Below are 12,554 nucleotides of genomic sequence, written 5' to 3'. Positions count from 1 at the left end.
CCTTTTGGGAGAAACAAAGTGACTGTCTTGATACAAAAGGTTATTCGTTTTTTTAACGTTTCTGCCATTTCTGACATTGTGAGAAGGGGCCTTTCATTGAATCCTTCAAATGCAATTGCAATGACAAACCTTCAAATCATGACTTATAGTCCATTATTGCTTTGTCCTTATCAACAATATCACCTGGTAATGTACACTATTCCCACTCTGATATAAGGGTCTAGTATTTCTTCATGATATTTTGAATTGAAACAGAAGTAGTAGTAATACAATTATCACACCTTGTGGTAAAATCACAAGCCTAATAAGTAAATGGTGTCATTGTTATTCTGGTGTGATGGCAAATAAGAGCAAACAATAACTTCGTTGAGTACAAATCTAATTTATGTATAGTATGGATAGGCTGCTGCTCGTGATGGCTGCTCACATCTGATAAGGGTCCAATGAGAGGAGGGAGGAACTGAAAGAGCGCGCACGGGAGACGGGAAGCGGCACTGTGGTTTAGTGTGGTGCGCACCTCCCCTCTCCACAGCGCACAGAGCCTCTCGCTTTATGGAGCCTGCTTGCAATTCCTGATCTTCGTGCCAGAGCCTGCAGCTGTCTCTGTTTGCCCCGCTGCCGCTGCTGTGGGAAATCGAGGCTCCGCGTGACGAAACGACGGCAAATCATTTCCCCCATTTTCCCCTTGAGGAAACCTGAAGGATATCGCAACTTTTAAACAATTTCCAACACAGTTAGGAGACTGAACGATTACACCTGACAGCTCGTAACGTACCATCCGCGTGTTGACTGAAATCTTTGCAACTTTTAAGGCTATAGGAATGTGGAAAACAAGTCTAACTCAGCGGTGAGTGTTGTAATAGGTTTATTATTCCTCTCTCTTTTTCTCTCTCTCTCTCTCTCTCTCTCTCTCTCTCTCTCTCTCTCTCTCTCTCTCTCTCTCTCTCTCTCTCTCTCTCTCTCTCTCTGTGCGTGTGGTCGTGTGTGCGTGTGTGTGTGGTCGTGTATGTGATCGTGTGTGTGTGTGTGTGTGTGTGTGTGTGTGTGTATGTGTGTGTGCGTATACTCCAGTGTTTGTTAGATTGAACATAGGCGTTCCGCAACATTAAGTTTGGAGCTTAAACGTGGAGTCTGAGCACGACCGGTTTTGAATGCAAACGCCTTTACATTCAAACATAATGACTACCGATATACCAACATATCACTGAAATATTCAACCTATAATTTTATGTTCAAATCTGCCCTTAATTAAATACCTACTATTTCCTTTCTGTCCACCCCTCTCATGCAGTAAAAGGACCTTCCTCTGCCCCTGACACCATGACCACGGACCTGAACTTGACCTCCCTGCTGAATGTATCAGATATCCACAATCACACGAGAGGATGTTCCCTCACCAAAACCGGTTTCCAGTTCTACTACCTGCCCACTGTTTACATCATGGTCTTCCTCACAGGGCTGGTGGGCAACAGCCTGGCCATTTGGATGTTTGTGTGCCACATGAGACCCTGGAGCAGCATCTCCGTCTACATGTTCAACCTGGCTCTGGCTGACTTCTGCTACGTCCTCTCTCTGCCCTTCCTCATCTTCTACTACTTCAACAAAACAGACTGGATATTCGGGGATATTCTGTGCCGACTGCAGCGTTTCATTTTCCACGTGAATCTCTATGGGAGTATTCTGTTTCTGACCTGCATCAGTGTTCACAGGTACACCGGGGTTGTGCACCCGCTTAAGTCTCTGGGCAGACTAAAAAAAAAAGATGCAGTTATTACCAGCGCGTTGGTGTGGGTGGTGGTTATTATAGCTATCTCCCCCATCTTATATTATTCTAGGACTGGCTTGAAGCGTAATGCCACCACTTGTTATGACACCACCACTGAAGATGAGTTACCCGGTTATTTTATCTACAGCATGATTTTGACTGTGTTCGGGTTCTGTATCCCCTTCCTTATCATATTATGTTGCTACGGCATGATCGTCAACGCATTAATCTACAATGATATGAACAACGCTCCCCTGCGGCAGAAATCTATCCACCTGGTTATCATCGTGCTTGCAGTCTTCGCCGTCTCATACTTGCCTTTCCATGTGATGAAGAACCTCAACATGAGAGCCAGGCTGTACTTCCAGAGCCCGGACATGTGTGATTTTAACAACCGTGTCTACGCCACATACCAGGTGACACGGGGGCTGGCCAGCCTCAATAGCTGTGTGGATCCTATTCTTTACTTCCTGGCTGGAGATACCTTCCGGAGAAAGCTGTCACGGGCCACTAAGAAGCCCTCAAGGAAGGGGGACAATGTCATCCAGTCCAAGAGCGAGGAGACGGCTCTCAACAGCCTGGCAGAGTATGTGGAGAATGGGGACCGGAGGCTGTGAAAACTCACCTCTGTGTACCCGGTTACGGATGTGGATCTCTATTAACTTTAGAAAACCATGATGGACTTTGTATTGAATACATGAATGCACTGTGTGGACTGAAGGCTGTTTAAAACTTAATGGCTGATGGTTTATAGAACTGTAGGATAAATACATTCATTTAACCCTGTGTTAACCAATTGCTCGCTTGCAGCCTGTCGATGATGATAAGCTATTGTACTGTATTGTCACGTACACGTATTGTACTCTAAATGTCAGAGCCATCACTCTTTATTCTTATCAAATAGTCTATATTACCTATACGTCGGACAAAATGAACATTAGGATCAGACAAGCTGCGGGAACTAGGTTTCCCTACAAGCTTTACAGTCCTGTTCATCCATTTTTTTCTGGAAAAATAGGACTGAACGGATGGCACCTCTTAGTCATCGGGCTGATACTTAATCAATAGCTATTAAGCAGGTGAGAATGTGGTTAAGGAAGCATACCTGCAATGGCTCTTAGAGAAAAAGTAAATGCACTGAACCTAAGACTGCTGGATGTGCCGTGCAGACATTATAATGCACTATGACCGGGGACTCTCGGCTCAGAGAGCTACCCATCACTCCTCGTTTATTTCTCCATCTATTACTGACTCTGCGAGGAATGTGGTCGACTAGTTTTTCAATTTGACAGCACTGAGTTTAAGGTCTGCAACGGCTCTGTTACCACAATCTTTCTCTCCTTGTAAACCTGTTCCTTACAGAGAAAAAGAGAAGATAATACTTACAGTATTTTTTGTGTATATGATACTACACTGAATGTTCTTTGATGTGTGCTGTACAGGATGTTGTGACGTTTCAGGGTAGTATGTGTTGGTAACTCTTCAAGTTGGTATCACCAATCCATACCTTTAGTGCATGAGTCCAGTATCAAATACCATCAGTAAATAACCACAGTATCTAATGTAGTGTTTATTGCAGTCTAGGGAATAACAATGCATTTTAAATGAGCATAAACGATACACACACTCAATCATCTGCTTTGGGACTCCAACATATTGAAGACATGTTTGTATAAAATACCTCAAAGTAAATACTGCACTGTGTCCGTGTTTTGACAGATAATCATTTCTCTTTTACATATGTTGTAATCACTTTGCAGAAATGATCGTGGAGCTCTCAGGGTGTGTTTTACCCTGGACTAGGTGTTTGATGTCTGTACTAATACTATTGTAAATCTGTAATGTGGTCACCTTTTGTCAAGAAAGGAAGTGAATCACCTGTACAGGATATCTGGGGCCACGTGTATCTTTGTCAATAAACTTTTTCTATAAACTGTGCCAGACAATTTTACGAGACTCACATATTTCTTTCAGGCTAGTGCCTCATTTTAAGTCTAAAATGTAATGGATTAATGCCTCTTTGTTTGTGCCAGCTGCACGTGTTCTTAGTTAAGCCCGCTCACTGTTACGAGTGAACAAACACTGTTGGTTGTGTAGACATGCATGCAGAGTCCCTCCATTCGCTGCTCCTCTTGTTTCTCCACGGTCTTGTTTACTTTGTTTTTCAACATAGCCGGGAGGAAGCGAAGGGACGAGGGAGGAATAAAGAGTGGCACCTTTTTCTCCTGGCTTATCCTAAGACAGCTTTTGTGTCTTTCACAATAGTGTGGGGTTATTGATGCAGACAAGGGTGCGAGGCTGTTGCCAGAACCCCTGAGCTGCGCCATGTTGTGGGAACAGGAAACCAACTAACCTTCTTTCTCTTAACAGGGTCCATGAAAACAAACACCTTTTGATTTCCTGGCTTTGAGGTGCAAACTGCATGGCTGGACTTGGCGCACAAGTGTGTGTGTGTGTGTGTGTGTGTGTGTGTGTTTGTTTGTGTTTGTCTGTGTGTGAGAGAGAATGTGTTTTTGCCCCTGTTATTGAGCCGAAAGGCAATGCAGGCCTTCTTCAATAGGTGACTGTTATAGCTGTCACTAGTTGTTGCCGTGACATGGACATAGTTTACAGGAATATTCATATCTGTTTATTTGTATTATATGCTGCATATGCTATTGCCCTGTACACTTGATTTGATTAAAGGAAGGTTATATTCAGACAAAACTAAATCTCAAGCCAAAATCAGAGCTTTTGAGTCTGAGTGTCAAATCTTGACTTGCAGAAAGCTGGGATGTTTGCCAGTATCTCCTCCCTCCTTTCTCAGCCACCTTTCACCTCTTTTCTTTCACATCCTCCTCGCTTTATTCTGAATCTAGAATTGGAAAAAAGCCTTTTTCTTCCCTGCAATTTTCCACCTATTCTATTTGCATAAGTGTTGGTAAGACAAAGAAGGAAGAGTGAAGTGTGCAGAGTAATGGCATCTGTGGAGAACAAAGTTTGTGTTTGTTTTTCCCAAGGAAACTGTTGGTGGCAGGGGGGCCCACATTAGAGACAGCTAAACTAAAATACTGAGCTTTGTTCTTGGAGATATACCGTGGGAGCTAGCACAACCACATCTATCACAGGGGAACCTGCTTTAGCCAAGAACTACCGCTAACCACACAAAACCCGAACATGATCAAAAAGCATTTAGTATTTGGTGAGGAACTCATGATACAAACAATCATGGGACAGCATGATCGCAGTGATGTGGGAAAGCTGTACAATTCAGTGGGTCCACAGACACCATGTGACAGAGCTGTAAAGACCACTGGAGCAGATATAAGAATATTAAGTTCCCACTATGAGCCAGCATTATAGTGAATCATGCCCTAAAAACCCCAATAAACCCTAAAATCATAAGCATTTTACAGATGTTACGTCTTACTTTACACTGAATTTTGTTTGGCAATGCACAACACTTGGAGATAAACAGTATGCACTATTTAGGCGGAAGGTCTTGTGTTTGTATACTTAACTATACCGTTTTTCAAAAGAAGTCACACAACCAGTCACATGTTTTCTGAAACTGTTGCAGTTAAGTAAACATCTTTGAACAAATATTTTGTGATAATATATCTAAGCGTAGCAGTAGCACAGTGTTGTAAGCAAGGTTTGAAAAACAAATATTTTGTTTTTCAAACCTTGCTTACAACACTGTGCTACTGCTACGCTTAGATATATTATCATGTGTTTATTTTTCCCTGATCAGGCATCCACCTTCCGTCCAACAACAGAGCGTTATTGCACTTATATGGTAATGTCAGTATGGAAGTGAAAACACTTCCAGTCGTGTACTTGTAGCGGAAGACTTAGACCAAAGATTTCTTGTCAGGTAAGGATGGCTCTCATCTCACTGACAGGCTGTTGATGCATGATCGAATGCATGATCAGTCTGAGACAATGGAACCGCACTCATCACACACCACAGGTAAGAATGTGCATGGCATTTTATGGACTTGGGTAGTTGACGTGGACTGAAAGCAAAAGTAAAATTATATTTTTTTCTGAAATGTTACTCAAATTACATATCACTGAATGACTTAATACGTGAATAACTCAAAACTTTGTGAGACCCAATCTATTTCCTTAATTATTTGATATAATATGAACTTTTCTGTGCGGAAGTCCTAATAATTGTCTCCTGGTGTGACATTATGTTTAATGATAATATTTAATTCAGAGATTGTCAGACAGAGAAGAAATATATGCTCAACCATTATCAACTTGTTTTAAATATTCCCCTACAACCATAGTAATCAATTTAAATTTATAATCATGTTATTGCCTTACTAAATGATCTACACATAGGGACTTTTCATAAAAGTTTGGGTTATTTTCATTATAATAAGTATGAAACCTGATTGAACTAAAAACTATCTTTACATATCCATAGTGATGCTCAGAGGTGTGGACTCGAGTCACATGACTTGGACTCGAGTCAGACTCGAGTCACACATTTTATGACTTGAGACTCGACTTGACAACATCACAAAAGACTTGCGACTCGACTTGGACTTGAACACCAATGACTCGGGACTTGACTTGGACTTGAGCCTTCTGACTTGAGGTGACTTGCTACTTTAATTCAGAGGTCTCCAACACGCCGATCGCGAGCTGCCGCTAGAATAGCAGACTCCCGTCGGGGAAAGCAGAATCTTCAGCCGCTCCTACTCTTGCTGAGAATCCTTGCAGGCAGGGGCGGGTCTTTATTTAGCTGGGCCACCATGCGGCCAATCATATGCGAGGACACACTAGGATCATACCATTATGTGAAAGAAGGGTGGGGGCACAGCATGTGCAGAGCGACGGGGAGACGGGGAGCCGGATTTAAATGCAAGCGCGTCGGAAAAAGTCAAGAAATGAGCGAAAACCGAAAAAAGAAGCAGCATCTGGCTGCTTTTCAATGATATTGGAGAAAGCAAAGCTGAGTGCAGGATTTGTAAAATGAAAATAACCTTCAGAGCAGGGTAAACACTCAGGATTTATTGTCAGAGGTGGGAGAAGTTCAGACAATTAAAAAAAGTTACAATCAGGGTTCCCGTGGGGTCTTAACAAGTCTTAAAAAGTCTTACATTTGATAATCAGAATTGAAGGCCTTAAAAAGGTCTTAAATATGATTCAGAAGGTCTTAAAAATTATCGGATTTGAAAGGTACTTCTATGTTGCGATAGCGTCTAAATGTGTTTTGGGGGAAATGTACGGGCTGCAAAGTAACCAGTACGGTAATAGCCTTTCAGTTCCCCCCAACAATTTGTATTGAATTAAATCAACATGGAACCAGTAATCACTAACTTTGTTTCCCCCGGCCCCTTGTTGGAGAACACCCAGCTAGTAACCTAGCAACCAAGCTTCAGCTCATGTAGCCTATCTTCGAATCTACTTACAAATAAATATGGGGAAGTGTAAGTTCAACCGTATTTGGTTGGAAAACATCTAATTTAGTGCTTGGTTGAAACCAGTGGAGGGAACGTGTTTGAAGCCCGCTGCACCTTTTGCAAAATAAATTAGTGTTTGTTTTGCTAGTGGAGCGTTAGCTAGTGCAGCGTTAGCTAGTGCAGCAGCAGCTAATGCAGCGTTAGCTAGTGCAGCAGCAGCTAATGCAGCAGCTCCCGCAACAACACCGGGGGACCTCCGGGCTAAGTTTGGGTCTACGTCAACCCTAAAAGCGGAGGTGCTGTAGACGCTAAATACCGTAGCTAAACACCAATCATACAACAGCAACGATGAAATAGTGTAGCCAAGGCAGCAGAGCTCTGAATATAGCTCTTGTCACTCTCTCTCAGAGACACACACACACACACACACACACACACACACACACACACACACACACACACACACACACACACACACACACACACACACACACACTAGGGCTGCTCGATTATGGCAATAATCAAGATTATGTTGGTCAATAATTAATATCACGATTATTAAATATGATTATTCATTGACTTTGAAAACATCCATTTATTGAACTTTAAAACAGATAATAATTTGAACAGTATCTTTTTAACTGTTGATTACCATGAACGTATAATTCAACTGAAAAACCAATACAAAAATTAATTAAATAAATGATACATTACTAAAAAAATAATTAGATCAAATATGGTGTAGTGCACTGTCACAACCTAGCAAAGCAAAATAATCGTTTTTTACGATTATGTTGTTTTCGTAATTGTGGCAGGCGAAAATCGTAATTGCGATTAAAATATGATTAATTGCACAGCCCTAACACACACACACACACACACTCAAGCACACACAGACGCACACACATACACACACTTTTTGTCTAACACGCTAACACAGTTCTGTACTGTTACGCTGTTGTGTTCAGTCACTGTTCTTATGTTGAACATGAATACATTTACTTTGTAAGTGATTATGGGACGTATTTCTTCTTTATATACATTTTCCTTCATACTTTATTGCCGTGAAATAGGTCTTAAATTCTATTCAAAGTGGTCTTAAAAAGGTGTTAAAAAGTCTTAAATTTGAGTTGGCGAAACCTGCAGGAACCCTGTACAATAAAAAGTCCTGCATTCAAAATGTTACAAGTAAAAGTACAAAAGTATTAGCATCAAAATATACTTAAAGTACCACCTGCAGAGGGATCTAGATTCAGGTGTTCTTTTCCCCATAGAGACCGCCTCGCTGCACATTATCCCTTGCATAAAGATAGATTGTGGGTCCCTTATAACATGTTGTACACAGTAGAAATAAACATTCTGGTTACCTCAACATCAGGGATCTTATACATTAAACTCCTTCTGAATCAAACCGTCACGGTAGCCTTACCTTACTGATCCCTCTTAAATTAGAAAAACACACGTTACTTTACCAGCAGAGAGAAAATGGATTATTAAATTATTAATGTGACTAATAAAGAGCAGTTTGATTATTAAGTATTATTCTGTTGATCGATGTCATTACATTTGGTGAAAAACACATAATGACTTGTTTATGACTCGTTTTGTCAAAGTTTAGGACTTGACTTGACTTGAACTTGCCCATCCTGACTTGAGACTTGACTTGGACTTGCAAAACAATGACTTGAGACTTGACTCGGACTTGAGCGCAAAGACTTGAGACTTGACTCGGACTTGCAAAACAATGACTTGGTCCCACCTCTGGTGATGCTGATGCTATTACTCTTCTTCTATTCAACACTTTTCTCAGGCATTTGAGAACCAAAATGCCTATTTTCTTTACTTTTCGTCGCACCACAGGACATTCTGTCACACCGATGGACACCATTACAAAATATGCCAAGTTTTGTAAAAAATCTTTATTATTTCATCTCTACTCTCTAAGGTTATATTCTGAACATCAGAACCAACAGTGCTATTTAAAAATGTGTATTGGCTAATAGCCATCATAACATCATGTCACATCATAACATGGACATAAACGGAAATGTGAATAACAATGGATAGCTTGAAACATATTCAAAACAATTCATTAAACAATTCATCTATAAAACTCATTAATGTTCATTCATGAAACATTCAGTAGAGATAAGCAATTTCATTTTTCAGTAAAATTCATTGAACAATTGATAAAACTAATTAATAAAAACATTCAGAAAAGATAAACACATTCATTGTTAAGTAAAATTCAGTCACATCTGTAGTTTGACTCGAGTGGTGAAACAATGTCCACTAGCTTATACTGTATAGCTTTTGGTGCTTGGGACTCGCATCATGTTTCTACATTCTTTCAGATCTCATTGAATAGTAACCAGTCATATTTGGTGAGCCGTGCAGCACGCTGGTTGGGCTCTGGCTCGGAGATGACACTGGCGATTTGTTCTCTGTGGTAGAAAATGCAGTCTGGCTTATTAGGCCACTTGAATACATTTCTCTTTCCATGCTGAACCATGCAGTTGATTTCAATGTTGTCAAGAAGTAGCTTGGTGATCTGACCAACAAATAGTTTGTTGTCATAGCTAACTATGACAAACTTTCCCACAGTGTACTCTTCATTCTTCTCCACATCAGTACTGGGACTCTCAGCATAGTGATCAGGTGATCAGAATTTGCATTCGAAGAATCGTCCATCCTCATCTTAGTTGGTTTGAAGCATTCACACATCTCTGGGTATTGGCAGAAGCAGCTGAGATCCCTGTAGTAAATCTCTCCTGGACAGAAAGAAAGTATCTGGTGTGTTTTAAGAAGCCCTGGGACTTTTGGAACTGATGGTGGCAACATTTCATTGAAGACATTAATGTCACTTTCATCAATCCATTTGAATCGGATGTTCTCGACTTCTCTGTTGATCAGAAATTCATACAAGTCGTTCGGATTTTGTAAGTCTTTCCCCCCATGGACATGGTTGTCCGCCATCCGTTTCACAGCTCCACCAACTCCATCAGGTGCACCCTTACCGTGGGCTCTCTCTGAGTAATTCCAAGTGATTTGCTTGAGCCCCCAGGTATAGGGTACACTGCTGAGGAGGAAACAGTTTTCCCTATTTCGATACTGTGTGATTGGACCGTCACTTAACACATGGAGCGTGTCAATCTTTTGGACCGAGTTTTCCATAATTTCCTGCATTACAGGTTTGATACGCAGCCCGTTCATTATGGCTGAGAGAGTCAGAGATTGTGGCATACGATTGTGAACCTGTTGATGTGTAAGCCACTACTGTGTGGATGGATGCCTGTTGTCGATTTCCTCCAAACTGAAATGCTTGAATCTCTGTGTTCAATTTACAGGCATAATTTTCAGAGAAGTCAACATGGAGAACTATTTAGTTCTCTCTCAGGTTATCTTTCAGTTGCCTGAATTTCTGGGCCTGGTGAAGCCAGTTGAAATGATGGATGGCAATGGCGTCCAACTCTCTGTTGAATTCCTCAACAAGTTTTGACACTGTACCATTTTCTGTTTTCTTTACCCAGTTTTTATATGTTTTGTTCCCAACCACCACGTCTTCCTTCGTCCAGTGTTCCCATCTGGCTCGCTCGTCTGGGTTATAAGCCGCAAGCTTGATTTCATCATAGCAGCACTTTGTGCATGTTCGATTCATACAATGTAAGTCTTCAGTATTACAAGTAATACTTGAGAGGAGATGTGATAGGCTTTTTGAGGAGAGTATACCCCTCTGTGACAAGCTGTCAATTCGGAGCCACATGTTTTCATGCTGGTAGCAGGCACATGTATTACGATCATTTGATCGGGCTTCTGTGACAAAGAATGGATTATATCGTACAAACTGTCTATATGATATTGCATGATGTGCTTTACATGTCTGGTTGTACTCTTTGTGCAAATCAACTAAAGATGTTGCTAGTACTCTCCTCTGCATTTTTTCTTTCCTACCAATAATGTATTTTTTCCCAGGGAGAAGTCTGCTGTTCTCATCTCTAGTCAAGAAGGACTCCACTTGTGTTTTTCTTTGTCCAACAATGTATCCTTGTTTGGACTGTTTTGTTCTTGAGGGACTTTTCCCACAAACGTTCCGTGTCTGTATGAGGCGTTGATTCTGCCTTCTAAACCTCTCAGCTTTTCGTTTTTCTGCTTTAACTTGTTTAAGTAATTTCTTATTTTGAATCATTAGCTTCTTCAGCTGCTTTTTGACAGCGGATTTTCTTTTTAATCCCTTGGGTTTGATTGGAGCCATCTCATTGGGGGAATGTGTTGGTGTACTGCATAAAAGAGGTACTAGGACTTCATTGACCTCTTCATGGTCAGAAGGTTGATCATCAGCCTGAGGTGGAGTTAGTTCAAGTATAGCCTTAATGGCCCTGTCCCTTGCCCTACATCTCCTTTTTGAGTTCTTCCATTTTTCTTGAAGCCGCTTTTTTGTTGCTGCTGACACAGACTTCACACTGAGGCTAACAATTTCTCCATTCACTCTTTTCTCCTGATATCTGCAGAAAAAATGACAAAACCTTAAGCATTTCTGCCCATGTAATGAAACATTTTAGTCGTTTAATCATTCTTGGTGGCATGTTATATTTACTTTCTGCGTCAGTCTCTCAAGAGATCCTCTCTCCTCCTTGGATCTTCATTCAACCTCTCCCTGTACTTTCTTGTCCTATCCTTACTAGTCATCGTCTGCCTGTCTCTCATACCTTCCGCCTGGACCTCAAACTAAACAAATAGAAAACAGTAGAAATGTTTTACTTTCGGTGTACTCAAAAGGTTAGAAAACATATTATATAAGTAGTCTAAATTAATTTTAAAATGCATCTATCTAGGCCTTATTTATAACCTACGTCCACTGGTGTGACAGCCATTTCCACTAGTGTGACGCTGACTTTACGTCACACTATAGGACAATGCTGTCACACCAGTGGACATTTTCAGTTACATTGTCAGTTTGTGGCCTAGCTGTATGCTAGAGAGCCTTCAATCCAAACTTACAGTGTAAGGTTCAGAGATGGGGTCGTTACTAAAAAAAAGTAATATATTACATATTACTTTAAAAAAAAGTAATATATTACACTACTTCGTTACTCTCTACATAAAGTAACTCGTTACTTTACTCGTTACTTTACTCGCAGGGCCGGCCCGCCCCTACAGGCAGATCACGCAGACTGCGGCGCACCTACAGTGTAAGCGCGCCACAGTTTTGCCTCTGCGAGACTCCACTTGCACCCCCAATTACTATTGCATTAAGGAAGACATAACACAAGTCTTTCTTTTTATATGCTCTAAAATAGGCTACCAGCCTATTTTAGAGCCTATACCACAACAAGCTAACAGTCTGTGAAACGTCAAGACACTAATTAATGAAACCAGTTCAAGATGCATTA

General features: G+C 41.0%; 1 protein-coding gene across 1 annotated transcript; it reads left to right on the top strand.

Annotated features, from left to right (window-relative positions):
- The first annotated feature begins 528 nt into the window (after window positions 1-528).
- Window positions 529-3,711, top strand: p2ry1 (purinergic receptor P2Y1). The gene is made up of 2 exons (XM_034229341.1): window positions 529-847; window positions 1,292-3,711. Exon 2 carries the CDS (start codon window positions 1,321-1,323, stop codon window positions 2,380-2,382), a length of 1,062 nt encoding a protein of 353 aa, XP_034085232.1. The 5' UTR covers window positions 529-847; window positions 1,292-1,320; the 3' UTR covers window positions 2,383-3,711.
- Window positions 3,712-12,554: the final 8,843 nt, after the last annotated feature.

The sequence above is a fragment of the Gymnodraco acuticeps genome, unplaced genomic scaffold (assembly GCF_902827175.1).
Source record: "Gymnodraco acuticeps unplaced genomic scaffold, fGymAcu1.1, whole genome shotgun sequence".
NCBI classification, from domain to species: Eukaryota; Metazoa; Chordata; class Actinopteri; order Perciformes; family Bathydraconidae; genus Gymnodraco; species Gymnodraco acuticeps.
The sequence above is the reverse complement of the archived record's forward strand: the minus strand, read 5'-3'. Positions and strand labels throughout refer to the sequence as shown.